Raw genomic sequence first — 22793 nt, forward strand, 5'->3', positions numbered from 1 at the left:
GGAAATAAAGAATCAAAAAGTATCAATAAATTGCAGAGTCAGGAACCGTGGGATATGCGTTACCAAAAATTAAACTTTATTCATCCTTAAACCAAACATAATTCTTATAACATTAGAATCGTTGTTATTTTTGTTAAATTACATAATTTCGTGATAAATCACGTTTGAATATTTTCTACGATTTTGAATAAACTGATGTGTTACGCGAATCAATAAAGGTCGTTATTGATACATATAATTCAGGTCGAAAATGTCGAAAATTTTATATTAGTGTTATTTAAATTATTATTTAACTTTTTTGTTATGTTAAATAATTTTCAATATTCACTCATACTACTACGTTTCGTTGATTCCTGCGGTTTCAAGTTGACTATTGCATGGCTAGAAGCGCTTTGCATCTCAAGCATAGGAATCCGATGTACAACGAAATATGTTTCGTTTGAGATAGATCGCAAACTGTACCGATGAGTCTAAATTTCACTAACACTTAAGACGTTGATAGTTGACAGAGTATGTTTGGGGAATCTCAGAATTATGATGAATACATAAACGCAATGAAATGAAATTATGGTAGCTAGGCTGATACTTTGGGTATCCAGTCTTGCAATTCAAATTCGAAATTCATGAGAATCTCATAAAAATTCCAAAACGATAGTCAAAATAATAAAATTTTCACCAACTGCATTTTTTGAATATTCGAAAAATTATCAATATTATTTTGCTGATATTAGTCACAAAGTACTGTCCAAGAATTATCAGTCTTGGAATTGGATGGGTGAAATCAAAATACACAACTTTTTCAGTCTTTACATGCGAATGATTCAAGCAAGTCATCTCTTTCTATATGTTTATGTCAATATCTAGACATATTGCCAAGATGTGTAACAAGAGTTATTAGTTTTCTGTTCCTACTAAGTAACTAAATATTTATATCTTTGTCTTCCATTTTCTCCCGCGCTAAACTTAACTTCTATGTCTATGAAATGTTCACATGTACTCTATTGTACTCTATGTTGTATTCAAATAATTTCAACTTAAAAAATTCCACAAAATGACGTTTAATTAATAACTCAAGTGACCTGTATTCGATTGCATGTCGATTGCTCAATCTGTATGTTCGTAACAGGAAATTGCACATTGAACTTTGCACATTTAATTATCTACTTGATAATTGATACGACGTTGTTGATTTTATGAATTCGATAATTTCGACCACCATATATATCAGTCCAAGTTTTCGTCGAAATACCTGGGGTATTTCGAGCGAACAATGGTATACTGGTGTTTTGCTTAAAATACTTCTTAGGTAATTTTGTTCTGTTAGTATCCGCTATATCAGAGATGGCGAGCCACTGAATGGGGTTTTTCTTCAGTTACCCACGAAATCACGAATTAATGCAAACATACTATCATTTCAGTAAAATATAATAATAATACTGAATTCCATTTAACAAAATGTGAGCTACTATGGGATATACGTTTATGACATAAATATAGATATATAATTGATCCATTTTTACAACTTGTTTTGTAACAGAGGTTACCTTTCGAGGTGCACAAATGAAACGAGGGCGAAGAATGTATTTGGGAGTATACGAGAACTGGATGCTACTTTGCATTTTTTTTTCCGCATACAATGCCGTATGAAAAGCAAAATTTATTGGCATGGATGAACGACCTCGAGAATCAGAAATGAAAATGAAGCAGGATGGTAGTGTCTTCAATCGAGTACGAAAAATTACCCTCATATTAAGAGATACGCGTGTGAAGCTCAAAGAAACACAATATTGACCAAGAATTACAACACTTGCGGAAAAATGCAACAGCAAGTTTTTCAATGGCGCAAGCTTTGATTATTTAAATATATAATTACATGTATGACACATAACAATAATATCCTACACCGCCCATTCATCAAAAAGGTTGGCCTTCCTTGCGCTATAACAATTTCTTACATCTTCACACTTGCCATATGAAATTGAAATATTTCAAACACTAACGAAAAATTAGCATGACTTGAATAAAAACGCCACTATCGACGTATTATGTTGGTAGATAGAGGAATGTTGGGAAATAAATATATTCTAATACATTGCTAAAGTGCACTGCACATTTTGAAATTATCCAAAATGTTTGATATTTAGGATCGTTATCGATTCAGAAGTCAAATGAACCATGTCTAGGCATCCTATTCATTGCCTTTTTGTTTTTACGTGTATTCATTCTTCCTTCTATATCTATCAATGACGTCATGTAATTTGAAACCTTTTCATATACACCTGCTTACAAAATTTCTGGACTACACGCTTGTAATTGTTAAATCGCAATCTTAAATCAGTAGAAGCAAATCTTCTAATATATATTCAAAGGGAACGAAAAATATAATTTTCAAATACTAAATACCAACAATAAAGATTTTTTGCTCTATCATTTTTACGAAACTTAGGGCCCTGATTTCAAGACATTTCGCAGATTTAACTTACTAAAACTTCACTAAGATGGCATCATTATCTTTTAGTACGATGTTCTATAAATTTATCGTTTTAACATTTAGTCCTTCGCAGTAAGCATTGTACATATAGTCTACTAGTCAAACACGCTTATTAGACGCAGAGAGTTCGAAATAGCTTTCGTGACGCAAAACGTGCACGTGTCTGGATCAATGGCAAAAGATATATGACAGAAAACGCGAGCTTATCAATATAATATAATATCTAGATGTCAGAACGATTCATTTTGTGATATTGTGATATATAAACGACATGTTTGTTTATCAAACAGTAATTGACGGCATATCTGAATACATACGCTATGATGTGGAGCATCTCTATCTCAACGCTCTGTCGACAATATATATATCCCTCTATACCCCAAGAACCTGTAATGAACACTCATTAATTTTCACATAAAAGATGTCAAATGTACAGAAAATCTCGTCACTTCCCTCTAGTGGTAAAGAACCAATATCACCAATATTATGAGTAGTTGAACTACGGTTTATTACATCCAAGGATGGGCAAACTGCGACCCGCATGCAGCCCGCGGAAGCTTCAACAAAATACTTAAAAAATGAAATTCGATTAATGACATATTTTCCGAGAAAACATTGGTCGACTTCTATAGGTCCTTTCCTTCTGAAATATTCCATGTAGGAGGAAATTTGCTGGGAAAACGTTGTCTATATATTTGTGCAAGAACATGCATTTGCACACTCATGTCAACAATAATAAATGCTCGTTGACAGCCGCTAATTTGCAAGCTTTGATGGAAATCTCAACAAGCATATAACCCCTTATTCAAAAGAATATAAGTAAAACAGTGCATTTTTCTCACTGAAGAAATTTGAATTTTGAAAATGCTTGCTAATCTTTGGTTTTTCATTTTATACAAAGTTTTAAATTACTTAGCAAATTATACCCCTTATACCCGCTCATTTGAAAGTGCGGCTCTTGTCTTACTTCAGTGACTTCCGCAAACAAAAGCAATCCTTTCGATTTATTCAGTCATATTCACAAGTTTATTAAGCTTAAACTGATGACAAACTTATTAGAAAATATTACATTAGCAAAAATAATCGAAAAATATTTTTAAAGTGCAATTAGTGTATTTTAATGTAAAAAAATAATATATATGGGGATAATGCGGAGAAGTCAAAATATGGCTGCAAAGCTTCAAGGAATTCGGTCAAACAATGATAGAACCAGACTGACAAACGTCGTCGCAGAGCTATTCCAGACAATAAATATTCCACAAATTTGTGCATTATTATCGGAATGTAATATAGATTAAACCATCAATGCTAAGAATCGAAATTATGAATATTTTGCAGAGAGCTAAAGAGGGAACAATGAACGCTTTATGTTGAAAATTTCAATCAAGCCATTTCGCCAATCGTTTGAAAATGTATGTATACAACATGGCTTATAGCAAATGGTCTCGATAAACTCAGCTTTCAATATTATAAAAGATTCATCATTGAGTTGGTGATGCAGTATCATAAGTTTTCAACATAAAAGAGACGAATTCCTTTCGATAGGATTTACAAGGTCGAAACGACATTGGGAAATTCAATACACAGTATGGCTAGGTCGAATTTCTTTTCCTTTTGTTCGGAAAATAATTACCACCCGTCGGCTCGTGCCTTTTCTCAACATAAACAGTATAACATAAATACAGCGTCAGCGGGCTGATAATATATTTTCATCCATGGCCGACTATAAAACGTTGGTATATCGAGCCGACTGCATTTTATTTTGCTTTGTAATATCACAGCCCATTGTACAAAACATAATAGCAATATTTTGACATTATCAGCCAATAACGGTGATCTATCATCGGTAAAATTCACGACTAAAGCTTTAATTTTATTTTTGGAAAATAATGTCATGAAATCCAAATAAGATTTGTATTTAGTTCACGTTCACGTAGAGAATACATTTTTGAACAAGGAATGGTCTCATTTTCACGTGAAAACTAATGAAAACAACTATCATTTGCGTCTATTGGTTAGAATAAGATCATCCTGTAAATATCAGTTCAATCTGCATGTAAGAATTGTGCTGTACTAGACTAAGCATTAACAATATTTCATATTAATTCGTGCTATTATTGGATCTCCATTTCACCGTGTTTGTTGGAGGAATACCGGTCATTCTCTTTTTATTGTCTGTGTCTCGTGAAAAGAAGTACCCACATGTTGGCTTTCCTAAACTTACGAAAGGTGCAAGAGAGTTGACGTTCGTCATCCACATTGCAGCTCTAACACTGTCAGGTGTTGTCGTCGGACGAAAGGGCTGAGGCCTCACTGCTCCTCTAACTTCTCCGGATCTCGTGTTAGAATGTCTGACGAACATGTCGCTTCCTGATGCTGGTGCTTTGCTGCTGTCTTGCAAATGCCTCGAATAGTAAAGATATAAAATATCCTGATTTTTATCCGTGACTACCCGATTGCTTGCGTTCATAGGAAGCCAAACCGTCTTAAAAGCATTTAGTTTCGGAGTTCTTGCGAAATACTGAAATTTGATGTAAGGCAGATCTCGTTTCCCCACCGTTGTGCGTTGTAGAACTGGTCCATTCATATTTAATCTGAGCGAATTCCTTGACGAGCAATTTGCAGCGGGGGACCTCTCTCTACAATTATCCTTTGCCAGGTGCACTACTATGTTTTTCTGCTACGATCTCTTCTATTTTCTACGAAACATCACCCTAACCTTTACCCTATCCTAATAAAACGAGCGCTCACACGCACCTATTCACAGTTATTCTTTGTTGTTGTTCTATGATACTGATTGTCTCATTTGTGCATCGCTTCGGTTTTGAACGTTTTAGATTATGACGTCACTATATCAAAACAAATGTAGAAAAGTTATTCCCGGTTACTGAATGTCCCTACGTCACTAAAAATGAAGCCGTGGAAAAATTTGGTGCCGGTGATATCGTAGTTATCCATGTGATTATTCTCAGTGATGAATGACTCGGTAATAGCAATAAACAAACTTTTTTGCTTGAGAGCAAACTTATCCGATAAAGTTTTGAAATTTCGCAGGCGCTGTTCGATTGTATGCGGTTTCGTCAATACCAACGAATCCTTCGACGTTGACCTGAATTATTGGACATGTTAGTGGACATAACGATCGTTTTGTTATTATGTTGTTCTTGTTCTTTGCCACAGAATAGGACACCTAGTGGAAATCTTAAAAACCGTTTTTTTTTTTGATTACTGGACCAATTTCTTTATAAAAATTTTAAAAGGCTATTACTTTTATTCATTTCAAATATTTCTGTTAGTTATGTGGTATTAGTTTTTTATTACGTCACCGGTCGTTCTGCGGATGCAAATTGTTTTTATGCTGGCACTCTTCTTCATGTTAATTTGATCACGTGCCATCGACCTTGCTTTGATACGGTTTGTCAATGGGGAATAGCAAATAGCGCCGTACTTGGTGTTATATCACAGTAGTGACTCGGATCGTTGGTGTTACTACAGTTCCAGCACCGTAACACAGCGCGATGACACTGAACTAACTCGTGACTGTCTCATAAAAGCGGGGCTTGCACTCACTGTTATAACTGATGTCTTTTAATGTTGGTGCTTTTCTTGGAATCGATAAACGTGTTCATATATTTGAGCATAGCTCTTTTGTTATTATTAAGATGCTTCATCGAATAGAAAATATTTTGACGCAATATCAAAGAACTCACATCATGTCATATCATCCAGTATTAACATGAATTTGGAAGGTAAAATAGTAAACCACACTTGGAAAACTGCTTGCTCTGTCGATTGAGTGAAATATGGAAACTCAAAAATATTTTTAAATCGAAATTGATTGGCCCTAGACTGTCGGGTCATGTAAGTGGCCATGTATGGCGGACGTAAAAAGTTACATTTTATGAACAATTATTTACAGTGCTACAAAAGCAAAAATGGAAAACAATAAGCCTCGTGCCAAAACTAAATTTAATCGCTCTCTCAATCTCAACAAATTCCTTGAGTTATTTTCAGCTTGAACCTCAAAAATTTTAGTTTGGTTTTGGCAGCATCAGGCGGGCCGGATTTGATCCGCGGGCCGTAATTTGCCCATGTCAGGATTGTACGTACCCGCGGGAAACAAATGGGTAGATAATAATGATGGGCAAATAATTTATTGCCGCGGTGCACACGTCTGCCCTGGTGTCAGTATGTCACAATAGACCAGGGGTCACCAACCTTTTTGAAGCCGAGGGCTACTTTCTGGGTACCGATTAAGCCGAGGGCTACCAGTTCGATGAACATATTTAAAAAAGTCAACTAACCTTTAATTATTGATAATTACTGGTATTTAGTCAAGAAAAACATTGATGAACTTTAGGATTCTTCAGGAAATCAAACGATTATCACAACGTAGCAAATGAATTACTAGCAATGACACTTCCATTTTCAAACTGAGGGTTTTTCAAATTGATTTTAAAGTGATCACTGCAATAATATCTTCGGAAACCACAGGTCCACAATGTACCTACTTTTTTACAAACACCCTGCATAACCCTAAGATAAATGAACTTAACAGTTGTATTGCCGAATGTTACATTTACAAACACATTTAACTAATTATAAATATCTTCGTTTTCAACAAGGAGAAAACTAAAATCAAACAAATCTAGTCTAATGCTCTCCACCAGTGTGTTGTACTCCTGCGTGTAACTTGACAGTTGACACGGTAACTCTGAGCGGGTCTTGCAGATTTTCATCAGTAAGGCGTATTCCGTGCTTAGTTCTTTGTGAAGTTCATGTCAAAAAATGTTGATTCACCAAGATGGCTTGAACCAAACACTGATCTCGTAACATACATAGGATTGCTGTTTGAATTAGAAGGCGAGCTTTTTCTGCCCGTACTGCGCTGACCAATGGACAGTGACAAGATGTGAAATGTCTCTTCGCTCTCCCCGCAAATGAGACATACGCAAGCTGTTTTCACGGTGGTAAAAGGAAATCCACCTCCCATTCATCGTGAAAATGGTAGGTTTTCTTTCGTTTTTCTGCCATTTTTCTTTGAAATCAATAATTGTATTATTGGCATCGCTGCTCCACAAATCAACGGACACGAAAAAACGCGAGTTCGTGGAAGGTGACATCTGTGTGATGTCATAATTGGGAGAGTGATAAATGACCCGGTACATTACTAAGGTCAAATAAAAGTTAGAATGATCGTTACCATAATAATCAACGGGGGTTTATTCCCAGTTCCCAACTAAGACATAAGTGTGACTTATACAAAAATAACGTCACAAAAATTAATTGATGTAGCTTACTTATAGGAGCCGTTATCACGCTTTTTTTGGAACAGACCTGCGGGCGACTCATGTGGTCTTCACGAGCGACTTGGTGCCCGCGGGCAACGGGTTGGTGACCCCTGCAATAGACCATATAAACGAAAACAAGCCTAACATTGAATCTATCTTTTAATCAATCATATTACCTCCCGAAATTGAAATTGTCAGTTGCCGATTTAATCCGGCCCCGACTGTGCACCAGGTCGATATGAAAATTTGAATTGTTTTGATTATACTGTAGTGTCCTAAATTTTCATGTATGAGCAATCTGAGTGGCGGTATTTTCGATTGGTATTTTTGGAATAATCAAAGGTGATCATAAAGGTTAGTTTCTGTAAGAGGATGTTTTACGGACCGGTATACAGTAGTAGGACCGGTAGTTTATGAAATCGCTGCGAGCTATTCGACATGTTACAGCTTTTCTTCCCGCCACGTAAATGTTATGGAGGATCGAGCAATTTAATTGCACAGCTGCTTTCCTCAAATTCGACCTGAACTGATCACAGAACGAGTGATATTGGTTCGCGTCAACCCTCCCCACTTCAAATCTCTTTAAAGGGGCCATCTCAAGCAATTGGTACGTAAAGTAGCCTAAGTTTGATTCCACAATTAGGAGTTGCAAAGACCTTAGAAAACAAATTGGCAGCGTGCATACAGAAATAATGCAGATGGTTTTGACATAGAAGAGATCACGTGTCTGCTCACCCATTAAAATTTGTTCAACGTAATTGAATAATGTGTGTCTGAGGTAGTCCGACCTTTGTCAGACGAAACGTTACAAAAATAAATTTGAGTTACTGTGCAGCAAAACTCTTGAATCACTAAAAATTGTTTACTTAAGTTTACGATCATACTATAGTGTTTATTACTTATCGATCCCGATCTGTAAGTATGTTGATAGGTATTTGTCTGTTTTTTTGCACTTTCGTATGTTACGCGATATCTCACGAAAGCGAAAGCGGTTAAATCTGCTCCAAATTTTGCATGTGCATTCATCATATCTCGGACCAGAAGCCTATTGATTTTGGATGAATTTTGTCGTATAATTAGCGAGTTATCATTTAATTAATGATAGGACGCGCGGCGTCGATATTGAGTCAGAGCGTAGGAATCGAAACCGCAGTTTCTGTTTTGGGGGATCCCCTAACTTTCGTCGCTGCGAACGATCGATAAGTCGGCGATCTCCGATCGCTATCTCGTTAACAAATTTGACAGGAATTTGTCCCACACAGTAAAACACGACTATCAATTCTTTTTTTTCAATATTTTTCTGAGTTTATTAGACACAAAAGGCCCATTTTAATCGTTTTCGTTGATTAAATCTGATTAATCTATTCTGGGGAGCGCGTCATGGCTTAATTCTTGGACGTGCATTGTTCCCAATATTCATCAATGATCTTCCAGATAATCTCATTTGAAACTCATTTATGCTGACCACACAACTCTTTATACTTACCTTGTCCGAAAACAACATGCCGTTTGGATCTTGCTAAATTTATGGAAACGGATATCTTCGGGTTTCCGAATGAGAAGCTTCAGTGGCAGATCTATCTGAACTCGAAAAAAATGGTTTTATATGTATCCTGTATCCTAATCTAAATGTCGCTGGAAATCTCAGATGGATCAGGCCCGAGGGCCGTGGGCTGCCGACCCCTAACACAAAACTTTTGAAGTTTCAGTAGTCAATCCATAATTGGATGGGAGAAGTCGTCAGAAGTCTATTACATTTAATTTATCTACATAAATTTTGTTATATTTTGTGTAAGTTGTCCTCAGATCCCTTAAAAAGCATTGCCCGATTCTGAATCGTGTTTTTTGTATTCTTGTATTAATATTTTTTTCGGTGGGCGGGCGCGTACTTTTACGTTTTTTAACTTTATTTTAAGTTATGCTCGCCTTCCAGGTATCTCTGCATTTTGTTTGTCTGTCCAGTTTTTGTGTTGTTTTTGTGTTTATGTCAGAGTACCAAAATAAATGATTGATTGATTGATTGAACTCTCCAACAAAGAGACTTACACTATAATACATCGTTTACATTTATTATTATCTATGAATCTTATACATGATAGTGAATATGGGCGAAGCTGACTATCGCCGCTCTCCCCAGTCTATAGCCTACTTTAACTTTAATAACTTTGTGTATTATCTCTTTCTTGCAATGCTTTTTGGTCGCCTGACATACGTAACAATCATTTCTGAGTGGTGCGCGTGACCTTGCTCTGAGCAAATTTTCTCGTCTAGATCAATCATGTGATATGTGACGTATTACCTCTCAGCTTATTGATATGGCTTATCAATAAGATTCGGGTGTTGGTAGAAAATTTTGGTGATCGTCGTTTTGTCAGTCAGCTCTGCTGCTTCAGTTCTTTGTCTATAGAATGGCGAAGTGCATTTTCAGTGTTTGACAGATATCGCGATACCCAGCTGTAGGCTATTTGTTCAAATAAATAGTGCTGTCTATGGAATGGCGAAGTGCTGTTTCAGTGTTTTGACAGACGGACATATCGCGATACTCAGCTATATTTGTTTAAATAAATTAGTGCGTACCGGTAATTCTCCGGAAAATTATGTAGGGCCTATCTACAGATGTCAGTATTTAGGGTAATTGACTAATCCAGTACCGGTACCAGAGTATGGTAATCATTTGACAGTGCCGCAGAAAACAATTGTCCGATTGTCATTTCCAGATTCGTCTGTTCGTGCAGTTTGTTTTTATTTCGCGATGTCTTCAGTAAAAAGTAACACACCCTGCAGTCAGGCCATTTTGATTACTGGATGCTGGGATTATACTGTTATATATATTATACGTATATAGTTATAGGCGCGGCGGCGTGGCTCAGGCGCGGCGGTGTGGCTCAACGGGCTAAGTGTTAGGAATACGCTCGCCACCGCACCTCTAACTACTCTGCGTGGGTTCGCAGGTTCGAATCCCATGCAGGGATGGTTATGTGCGAGAGGATTGCTGGACTCCTCGCCGTCGTTGCGTGGTTCACGTAACCGCTGGTCGGTTACGGCTTCCTCCACCACCAAGTCCATGCTACCGAAAACAAACAATACAGTAAAACTAATCCCATACCCGACTTGGAATGGTAACCGGACGAGAGGCCGTGGTTCGCCATATGGATAAGCCGTCTTATCTGCTTTCCTCTCCCCGGGATAAATATGTAAATCCTATCCTATATGCGTGTCATCGAATATCAGAATATTGTCTGGTAGAATCAGTCTGGTAGTCTGTCAGTATGTAGCTTCGTTTTTTTCAGGAAATGCAAATGTCAGAAGGTCCGAAGGTAGACTGCGGTATGTAGGTGGCAACTCTCGGATTGCTGAATTTGAGTGATCAAACTTTTGACCTCACGACACCCCGTCTTCATTCCATGTTTATGTCGAATTTGAAGTTGATGACTGAAGATTTCTGTGATTGCAAAGTCTGAATGTGGATAAACCATCGCGTAATACTGTAATACATATGCGGAAGTTCTCACTGCTCCAGGCGTTACTAAATGTTAGAATTTTTCATTTCAGAAGTATAGGGTAGGCTATCATACAGAACTTATTAGGCTTAGTTGCTTTTCTATTTTTACATTGTCCAATATTTAATAAAACTATTAAGTAAAGATTGGAATATACGCTGCATAGACATGGGGTGTGGCATGTCAATGGTGGTAAGTCATAATAGTACAGTTTTTATTGATAATTACTTTTTGACAACACGTCGAGTTTAAGACAGAATATTGTGCGATTTTTGTTTATCTATATATCATATAAAGGTTACCGCTAGTTAATTGACAAAAAGACTACTAAAAAAGTTGTCATCAATCTTTAGTCCAGTTTGATGATGTATTGTTATAATTTTTTTGTTATTCATTTTTAATAGGCAGCTTGTTGTGGATCAGCCGCTTGTTCTTTGTGCTGTAGTGCATGTCCATCATGCAAAAATTCAACATCTTCACGAATAGTTTATGCTCTCTTCCTCTTTCTGGGAACAATCATAGCTTCTGTTATGTTGGCTCCCGGCTTGGAAGACAAGTTGAAATCGGTATGATGTGTTATTTAGTTTAATGATTGATTATTATGTTACTGATTGCTATTTTTGGATTTTTTTGTACAAAACCTCCTCCACTGGTGCAAAAATGAGATTTGAGAAAACACCCCTCCACGTTTTTAAGTTACAAATTAGTAATTATTCAGTCGGGGTTAGAAATGATTTAAAAATTAGAATTTACTGCGCAATTTGCATTCCTAATTCAAACCCTAACTAGATAATTACTAAATTTCTTATTTTGAGCGTTGGCGGGGGTGATTTTTTTGCAGGGGCTTTGTGCAAAAGATCCCGATTTTTAATATATTGGAACGATTTAAAAAGCCTTTAAAAGCTATAAAAACTCATTTACTACAAATTTAGACGCTCAGCAAATCATTAGGAACACTCTCTCTATTGCACTACTGATTACCATAGACTTGATTCAGTGGTTTGTTATGCAATCTATGTCAAACGGGGTTAGGTTACGTTAGAGGTAAAACCCTGTTAGCGTTCTTAAAAACTGCAGACTGACAATCAATCCAATATGTTTCATACAGATTCCCACGTTTTGTTCTCATCTCGTTGACTGTGATGTCATTGTTGGTTACCTTGCTGTTTACAGGTACGTAATAGATTTTATAAACATATCCTTGGTAAATGCAGTAGGCAAGGTGGATTGGTACATAATTTATGTTTGAATCGGTCACTTAACATAACATATTAATAACAATGTTATTTATAAGTTGCGAATTCTGGCTTAATATTAAAACAAGCTCAGAATGATTAATCTGTATTATGTTCCAATTTTACTGACTAGGCCTATATAATATATCATTGTCCTAGGTGTAAGAGTATCCTTTTTTCTTATTAAATATTTATTGTTCAACATGCACTTTTGTGTTATACCTGCTGCCTCTATTTAACTTTGACTGGCTAATGTGTTTATAAAAAGTTCGTATGCAAAGATTTGTTCGAAATTAATTTTTGTTTTATTTTTAATCCCTGATGTTATATGAATTATTTGTGTTTTGTAATGGTGTTTCATTCATTTATATCATTTCCACGATTATCTACAAATATATCATTGTTTGTTAAATAATAACAATTTCCAATAAACAGAGTCTGTTTTGCAATGGCTGGATTCTTTTTATTGATGGCTGTTATTATGATCAAAGTCGAAAGCAGCAAAGATCCGAGAGCTAAGATACAGAACGGGTATGCTGTTGTTTTTACTCATAGTAAAATTAGTGTATAGTATTTTTGGGCAAATATAGAATTCAAGTAATTCAATACTGAAATTCTAATCCAAATTAGGGAGGTCTCTTCATTCAGCTTCGTTGTTTTACCATGTTTACTTGATTCTACTCTAGTCTGAATGCTATATAATAATTTATCAGTGGAGCATCTAGGAATAGGAATATTGACTTGAGGTATCAGTAACTTGATCTCTGTGAAAGCCACACAATGAAGATGGTCTGGTACAAAACCGTAACTTCCTGTTAATTTGTGTAAAATTATGTCAAGCCAGTATTCATCTCATATTGTGTTGGCCAAATGAGTCTCATAAAATAACCCTTTCAAAAATGTTAAGTATATTGCTACGATGAAATAGGCATCATCCGTTCATTTCTGAAGTTCAGGCAAAGATTGAATAAATGTCACTTGGTATTGTTTTTTTGTGTAGTTAATCATTCTTTTTATTAATGGCATTTTTCCATTTTCAAGTATTTTCTATTTTTTAATATAACATATCAGATTCAGCCACATAATACAGAGAAACCTACATTTGTATTTTGCTGTTTTCCTATTTAAAATCTTTGTTGTCATGGATTTTACTGGTTTACTTTATGTAAATTTATATGAGTGACAAATTTGCACAGAGCAACAGACATAAGTTATCAGTTTTTCAAAATCACTAATTTTCTTGTCTCTTTTATCCAGATTCTGGTTTTTCAAGTTCCTTGCAATGGTTGGAATTGCTGTAGGGGCATTCTTCATTCCACGAGGACCTTTCGGGATTGCTTTCTATTATATTGGAATGATCGGGGCTTTCCTGTTTATTTTGATTCAGGTTTATTAATGTTTTATATTCTATTACAAGGAAATAAACTTTTGAACTTTGAAATGGAAAATGAAACTGCATTATTGTACTTTTAAGTTAACACTACTGGTTAGAAAAAAAAGTGGGAGTTGTTTCAGTCACTCTGTTTCTTTACTGCTATTCCTGTAATATTTTGAGTTTCTTTGTGCTTAAGAAGGATATTATAATTTTATTACCACTTAACTTGATTAATCCTTTTATTACCAGTTAATAAAATCTCCAGAATGTTTTTGTTTTCTCATGCTTTGAATGACATGTATAGATTCATGAAATAAAATATGTTTGTATTGCAACATTGCCTTATAGTTTGAACAATATTTTAAATTTTTTCAACCAGCTTGTCCTCTTGGTTGATTTTGCCCATGGTTGGAATGATGCATGGTTGGATAAAAAAGAGAATTCTGACTCACCGAAATGCTGGTTTGGACTTCTGCTTGGAGCAACTTTTGTCAATTATGCGATCTCACTCACTGCAGTCATCCTCTTCTACATTTACTATGCACATGTAGGTATCTCTGTATTATTGATATTTTTATCCAACAATCTTTTATCATTTTGGTGTAAATATATTAATAAAAACATCAAATTTACCTTTTTGATTTGGTATTGCAGAGTGGATGCGCCCTGAATCAATTTTTTGTGAGCTTCAACATGATATTGTGCATCATTGTCTCAGCCTTTTCCATCACATCTCGTGTTCAAGATGGTAAGTTAAAACAATTTCGCAAATATCTTGTTGTTTGAACATATTATGCAGGTTTGAAATCTAAGTTTAATTTAATCTTCATTCTGGCTTTCATAATTAATCAGTTAAAAACATTGCATCAAATTCCTATGTACTTGATGTGCCCTTATTTAGGTTTTTTAGTACGATTAGTGGGACAGTAATCTTGAATATCATGATCCTTGAAAAATAAAGGTTTTAACCAAGGATGGCCAATACCGAATAGTTCACTATTTCGAATACATTCGAAATTATTTTTTTCGAATATGAAATTTCGAATACTTCGAAAATTGTAGGAAAAATGTAGGAATTTCCATACAATAAGCAATGGAATAACTGCTATCAGGAAGTTACAACCTAGCTTTATTACCAGGCATTTCATATTCCAGTATATATTTTATATACCATGAGTCATGTTAACAGAATTAAATTAATACGGCAATAGTGGTATCGGTGATGGATTTGAATATTTGCGCAACACAAAATCATCCTAGTGAAACGCCCATACTCTTAATTAAACACCAACCATTATCCAAATTATTTGCCGATAAGCGGGATAAAGTATGAGTTATTTTGGTTATTGTGAGTACAAAAATGCGAATCAAAAATTAATTATATTCGGGAACTATACCACACATTTTAAGTCCGCAGATCGCCGTTGTATGTTTGAGTAATATTACTTTTATTATTTTATAAATAGGAATCAAAAACTATTTATAATCGGGTAGTTTATCACACATTCTAAGTTCACAGATCGCCGCTGTATTTTGTAAATACGAAAATAGGAATCAAAAATTAATATTAATCGCGAGTTTGCCACACAATTTATGTCCACAGATTGCCATGATATTGTGTCGAATATAATTAGTTTTTAATTCTTATTTTCGTACTCACGAAAAAATAGTCACACGTTGGAAAATAATTTATACTTTATCCCGCATTTTGGGAACTAATTTGGATAATGGTTGCCATTGGTTTGTATTTAAAAGTATGGACTTTTTACTAGGATGATTTTGTGCTGCGCAAAATATTCGAATCCATGACCGATACCTCTATTTGAAATGCCTTACCGTGTTAATTTAATTCTATTATCATAACTCAAATGTTGGTAAATCGGGCAGTTTACCACACATTTTAAGGCCACAGATCGCCGTTGCATTTTAGAAATATAGTTTTATTATTTTGTAAATATGAATCAGAATTTAATTCTAATTGGGCAGTTTACTACATATTTCATGACCACAAATACCCGTGGTATTTGGTATTAATACTTTCATTATTTTATCAATATGAAAATAGGAATCAATATTTAATAATATCGGTCAGTTCACCACACATTTTATGTCCACAGATTGACGATACAACCATGAGTTACGTTGAACAGAATTAAATTAATACAGCATGACATTTTAATAAATGCTGTTACCAGTCATGGATTGGATTATTTTGCGCAACAAAAATCATCTTGGGTAAAGGATCGATACTTTTAACTATCGTTATCAAAATTATTTGCCAGAAATTATTTTCTAATAAATCGACTTTTTTTTCCAACTTGTGACAATTTATTTGATACGTAACAATTACGGCTATAAATACCGTATTTCCCGGCTAATAAGTCCACATGGCAAATAGGACGATGTCTATTTTTAGCACTCAAAAAAGGGGTTTTTCCATATAGCCATAGGCCTCCAATAAGACGGGTAAAAAAATTGTGTCCCTGTTGTTCAGTTATGCTAATATGCGCTAATAATTTTATATGTTTAGAACCAGAGCATTTAACTATATTTAACAATTGAGCGGTAAATTTAAGTTGTAAAGCGGCAATCATTTTGGACAACCTATTAACCCGAATGTTGAAATAATTTTGAAATGTGATAAGTACTACACTGTACGTCCACGGGTTATTTCACAGTGTGTTTTCCTGTCCCTGTCGTGTTCTGCTGAATCGGCAAAACGAAAGGGTCACAAATCACTTTATCTCGGTGGCCGTGTTTCTCTTTAAAGTAACGATAACCGGCCTGCGATTAAATATCATGATTGGCAGGCTCTAAGACCCAAATATAAGGTTACACAAATCATGTTTGAGAAGACTCATGCGAATAAAAAGCAGGCCACATCGAAATAAAATAAACATACTTTCTCAATTAGACGCCCCCACCCCGCCTAGAAAAGCGACTCATTAGACGAATTTTTGACGTAATGGAAATGAATTTGTAAATTAAAAGCCTTGTAGACGAATGTCGGCAATGTCCACCCGCGCAAACGTGCAAATATGTTGCAACACTATGCGACGTACCGTCGCACAGAATATAAACAATCAAAATGCCGATTCTATTTCATCGTCATTACAATACGTGAGACAGCGTAAAAAGTCGTTTGAATATTCCCGTAAAACGAAACACCACGTTTACGGCGAAAAGTGGCTACTATTCGGAATTATTCGAAAATCAGCCGAAAAGGTATTCGAATACTTTGATATTCGAATACATTCGAATATTCGATTCGTTTTGGACAACCCTGGTTTTAACATTCACTAAACTTGGTTTGTGTGCATCGCACCGAAGAACTAAATAAGTAAAATTTGGAGTAATCATATTTAAAGTCATTTTCACCTTACTGAATCAAGGTCATGCATGCTTCCTTGTTTTGATGGCTTGAGCTCATGAATTATTTAGTGCCACAAGATTTCGCTTCGCGAAGTTGTTTGCTGAATAGAGCAAATGCCAAGCACACATTTCTCATTGGATCAAAGACTGTATTTTCGCACACAAAAAATAATGGCAGTTACTAGAGTCCAACTTTTTTTTAAAAGTTTCAAATTTGGAATACCCCCTTTTTATTGTTCCATAAGTAAATAAGAACTTTTATAATATGTTTTGGAGCATATTCGGTTTGTTTTACTCTTTCTCGTGGAAAATTATGGGCGAGTAGAATATGGAATTAGACTGTTTCTGAATAGCACAAAGGGGTTGCCCTGTGAAAAAAGTAATGATTGTATGCCATATCTAGAACAACCAAGGAGTGGACTTCTGCAGTCATCTGTTGTGACCATGTATACAATGTATCTTACTTGGTCTGCAATGACAAACGAACCTGATCCAACCTGCAATCCCAGTCTGCTGACTATTGTACAGGTCTGTACTTTATATTGTGTAATCGATAGGATCTATAGTTATGAGTAATGTGTGATTCATCTATATTGTCAGTGGTGTCAGTTTAAGCATTCATGAGGTCAGTGACCTACATGAACTATTTATTTATCGTTCAATGTTTGCGATGTGAAGCAGACTTGATATTTCCAAAAAGTCTGCCAGCAAAAGTTTGTTATTAAATGTGCTATTTAGTCGACTAGTTCTCCATTTTCCCAAATAGACCTGAATATTCAATATCATTGTCTATGCTGCATTAATTCCTCATTTCTATATTTCAATTATTGGTGTAGGAAATCACTCATCCTGGAGATATTGCCCCATCAGCAGGGAATGTAACAACACCAGTTCCTACCAAACACGAAAAACAGCTGTGGGATGCTCAGAGTATACTTGGAATTGTTGTCTTCTTCGTCTGTGTCATTTATTCAAGGTATGCATTCAAAACAGTTGGAATATTCATTCTATTTTGGCTGCTTTGAATAAATCAAAACATAAAAAAGTAGTAGAGTAGTGTTTGTTATTGTTAACTTATTATTATGCTGCTAATCCTGAAAAACATAAAACACACATCCGAATATAGAAAAACATTTGAATCTACTTGGTATCATTAATTAAAAATAATCTGTCACATGAGCCGTGTTGTATGTATTTAAATTCATTCAAAGTCATGTGATTAGAATTAATGATTATCCTGGGATAAATATCAAAATCTTATCCTGTTATCAAATTATTCTCATCCAAAACTTAGTATTTATTTTGAATAATAGCATTCGAAGTTCAAGTCAAAACAATGTGGATCGATTAACTTTGACTGAACATGTTGTTCTTGATGAAGAATCAAGTGGACAAGATGCCGAGGTGAGTTGCCTGGAATAAAAAGAACATGTTTTGTTTACTCTGATGTAACAGTGTTTCATATGACAATTCTTATACAAGTACATGATTATGATCTCTTGTTGTACTCCAGCAACCATTTTGTTATTTTTCATGGTAACACATTGTGTTCAAATTTATGACTGGTCGTGTCTGTATTGTATTATATTATTTTCTAGTCTTCTGACAAGAAAGATGCCGAATCTAAGGTTCATGACAATGAACAAGGAGGTGTTGCATACTCCTATTTCTTCTTTCACTTCATGTTCTTCTTGGCATCCCTATATATCATGATGACTTTGACCAATTGGTACCGGTAAGTCAACATTTTTAACTATTCTAATCAACATTTCATCTGTGTGTATAGGAAGTGATGAGGTATCGTTGAATTTCATAGATGTTTTATATCAGAGAGCTGTGAGCTGACCTCTAAGTCTAATACTTGTTTTAATTTTGAAACTAAATAAGTGATGCCTTAGGCCATATCACACGAATAAACCAGACTTAAGACGCAATAGCAGCAGCTCACTCAGAAGTTGTTACAAAATAAATGGAGGTTTTGTGAAACTAAACGGCCTATTTGAATTGAAATTGCATCACATTATAAGGATTGTTATTGTTTCTCTTCATTGTAGCCAGTATTTGTGAGGATCCACCAGGGCCTTGAGGTTGGGAAACACTGTTCTAAACAGGCTATTCAAAATAATTATAGTAGAAAAACAATTGAAAATGTTAAATGAAATTAGCGTTTACCAGAGAAATCAGAATAGGTCATTAGGACTGTTTAAGTTGAGAACATTGAATCAAATTATAATATAGAAATCCAGTTATATGTGCATTTCTTTATCCATCTTCAGCATGAGTTTCAATTAAGATAAAAAAACTAAAAAATAAAATGAATCATTCTCACAGTTTAAATCATGTCGATTATATTACAGTCCTGATGAAACCTTTGAAAAGATGCAAACGCAATGGCCTGCTGTGTGGGTGAAAATAGTCTCGAGCTGGTTGTGCATTGGACTATATATCTGGACCCTCGTTGCTCCTATCTTTTTGACAAATCGTGACTTCGACTAATACCATTATATACTTTTTCTAGTTTTACAAGTCTGAAGTTTATATTTTGTTGTTAACTTTTTCATCTTTACCAAAGTATAGAACAGTATAAATGTTTTTCACCAGATACCTACCTAACTTGTTTAACACTATACATATTACAGAAAGCCTCTAGAATCACTGGATTTACCACTTCACCACTTTTTAAATATAACACATTATGTTCCTCCGTGGAGGATTAGCAATAAATGATTGGCTAGTTTTGGTCAATTTTAAATTTTCGATAGTTAACATTACTATACTGTGAATATTCCATTCCGTTACTGTATTATTTGTAAATTACCGAAAAACTATATAAAATACCTGGGTAAATTTCAGACTAGTAAAACTGGAAATCGTTGTCTTGGAAGTACAAGATTTGTAAATATATTCTTTTTATCTACAAAAATTAAAAGTATTATTATGCACCCAGTCTGAAAATGTTTAATTGTGGGATCTGAATACGTTTGAAAGAGCCTTTGAAATTTACATTGAATTTCTGATTTTTCCAAATCAATTTTGGGTTATCTGTTTCGGAATTCAGTCAGAATTAATTTCATTCTTTGCGACATAACAGTAATAACAACGTCCTTATCATCTGTTTAGAACCTGATTTTCAGACTGGGTTTCAATATTCTTATGCTGAAGAGTTAAACTTCGATCCAAATCATTGCTTGATTGGGAATGTGTTGTTGATTGTCTGTGATAAACTTTTAAGGATGCCCATCCTGATTGACCATCGATTTGACAAGTTGACTTCGCTTTATTGAAATTTTTTTTAAAAGTGAAGTCTGTGGATTTTTCTGTCTTTGTATGTAAAGTATTGTCAAACGCGTGAATAAATATATCTACACAACTTCGTGAGGTGTTATGCTCATTAGTGCCCGGATCGGAGGGAAGGGATTCCAGCACCGTGCAGAAACGACTTCGCTTTCTCAAATAGATTGAATGTTTGTTATATTCACGCGGCGGTGTGACTTGTGCTTTGCGTTAGGAATACGCTCGCCACCGCACCTCTGATTACTCTGGTGGGTTCGCAGGTTCGAATCACATGCGGGGATGGTTGTGTGCGAGAGAATTCCTCGCCGCCGTAGTGTGGTTCATGGAACGTTTTACGGAAAATATCTCCTCATTTCTCGATTAGAAATATCATGAACTCTTGATACTAATTTAAAAAAAAAAATCACTTCTATAACACGAGATGATTGCACGACGAAGGGTGTTGTAACTTACATCATCGATCAACGCGTCTCTTCGTTTGTTCTCCGTGCGTTTACAGCTTTTCCAAATTTGGGACAATTCGGAGGTTGTTGTATTGGTCACAGTCTTAGATGCACCTACGGCGTCGTTCAATTATATTCGACTACTCGAGAAAATTAAAAATAGAATAGCCTGAATGGAATGAACCAGAAGTTATACATGTAGCATATTTCAAATACACTCGCAGGATGGATAAGAGCATCAGCAACAGGTAGGTAGGCCTACAAGATAAACAGTATCCACCTTGTCAAGTATCCCTAGGAATGCACTTTCAACATTTTCATTCAGTTGCTTTCTTCCATAATTCGATATCTCCTCATAAATCGTTTTTTAACAATTCAAGTATTAACAAATATTCTGTTAGGTAAAATAAAGAAAATAATTTCATCTTGAATTAATTAAAATCATCAATTTGTTCCTACATTTCTGAGTTAGATTCCTAAAGGCGCACTCCTGATGCATCACAATCTGAACAAAACCCAACTTTAAAAGAGAGAAATCAGAAACGAAAATTATTACTCACATTCTTTTTTCACTATAAACCGTAATCTGTTTATTTCCCTAAGTACGGCAGTTCCAAATCAAATGCGCTCTAATAGCCTAGCCCTAAACTACAAATATTTCTACTCCTAAATGTGATATTATATAGCAAGTAAATTGCTACTCAATCGAAATTGAGTATGGACCTTTCTCCGAGCATCGACTTCCTTGTTAACTTCGTGACATTGGTCAATCAGGAAGATGCAAAAAGTGACGTAACAATGCTCCCTTTTCGCATCCGCTCAGACACTTTTCTCACTCAGACAGATTTTCAAGCGTGGTGGTAAACTACAGTGATTTCCCTACACCGCCCCCCCCCCCCCCCACCCTCCCTAAAATTTCAAACACCCCCCTAATTTTGAGGTGCGATTCCACACTGTAATTCCTAACTCTAGTATAAATGTATTCAAATATAACGACTATGGCACATTTATCAGTGTAGGTGAGGGGTTCCAAACCGCAGTCTGCGGGCCACTTACGGCCCGCGCAACGACTTAAAATGGCCCGCCAAAATAGTTTAATAGTTTAACACATGAGGTACCTTTTGAGTTTTAGATCCCGTCTATCGTTACATCATTATCACAGTTTGAGCACGTTTATTTCGTAACAATTGAATTATACCGGTATCTTATGTATACGTATTGGTTTTAGGATTACACACTGCAGTATTTTAGATATCAGCCGTATATTAAGAAAGCTTAAAGATGTCACAAAACGAAAACTAGGCACTGAAAACAGACGTTTTTTATATGAATGGCAGCGTTTTTATTTCTTTATTGAAAAGAATCAAACTTCAGCAATTTGTCTTCCATGCCAATATTTCAGTTTTGAAGGAATACAACATTATGCGCCATTATGATCAGTTGACACGCGTATTTCAAAATTTAATTCATTGTTTAATTCATACAAAAGTCAAACAAACATGTTCAAAATAATGTGGAATGTGTAACAAAACAAGCCATAATTGTAGTCATTATGCTAGATGAGCAAGTAACTTCATTAGTCACTATCAGTTGCAAATTACTTGAAGAAAGCCGTGCTTGTTATTTATTTCTCGAGAATTCTATCAGCTAAATATTATAATTATTATTTTCATCACATAACAAACTGCCATGCTAGGTGTATCTAAAATCAAGCTTAGAGCCTATTTTGGTGCCTATTTCTCAAAATTTTCTCAGGGCGCTTGTAGCGCGCCCTGAACCCCAGCCGTGTCGT

General features: G+C 35.3%; 1 protein-coding gene across 1 annotated transcript; it reads left to right on the forward strand.

The window, feature by feature from the left end:
* Positions 1-11313: 11313 nt before the first annotated feature.
* LOC120331138 (serine incorporator 1-like) lies at positions 11314-20634 on the forward strand. Its single transcript, XM_039398179.2, has 12 exons — positions 11314-11474; positions 11687-11848; positions 12391-12455; positions 12953-13048; positions 13775-13904; positions 14272-14439; positions 14547-14640; positions 17668-17792; positions 18101-18240; positions 18578-18668; positions 18863-18999; positions 19622-20634. The coding sequence occupies exons 1-12, from the start codon at positions 11451-11453 to the stop codon at positions 19758-19760; spliced, it is 1371 nt and encodes a 456-aa protein (XP_039254113.2). The 5' UTR covers positions 11314-11450; the 3' UTR covers positions 19761-20634.
* The last annotated feature ends 2159 nt before the right edge of the window (positions 20635-22793 follow it).

This window comes from Styela clava, chromosome 6 (genome assembly GCF_964204865.1).
Source record: "Styela clava chromosome 6, kaStyClav1.hap1.2, whole genome shotgun sequence".
NCBI lineage: Eukaryota > Metazoa > Chordata > Ascidiacea > Stolidobranchia > Styelidae > Styela > Styela clava.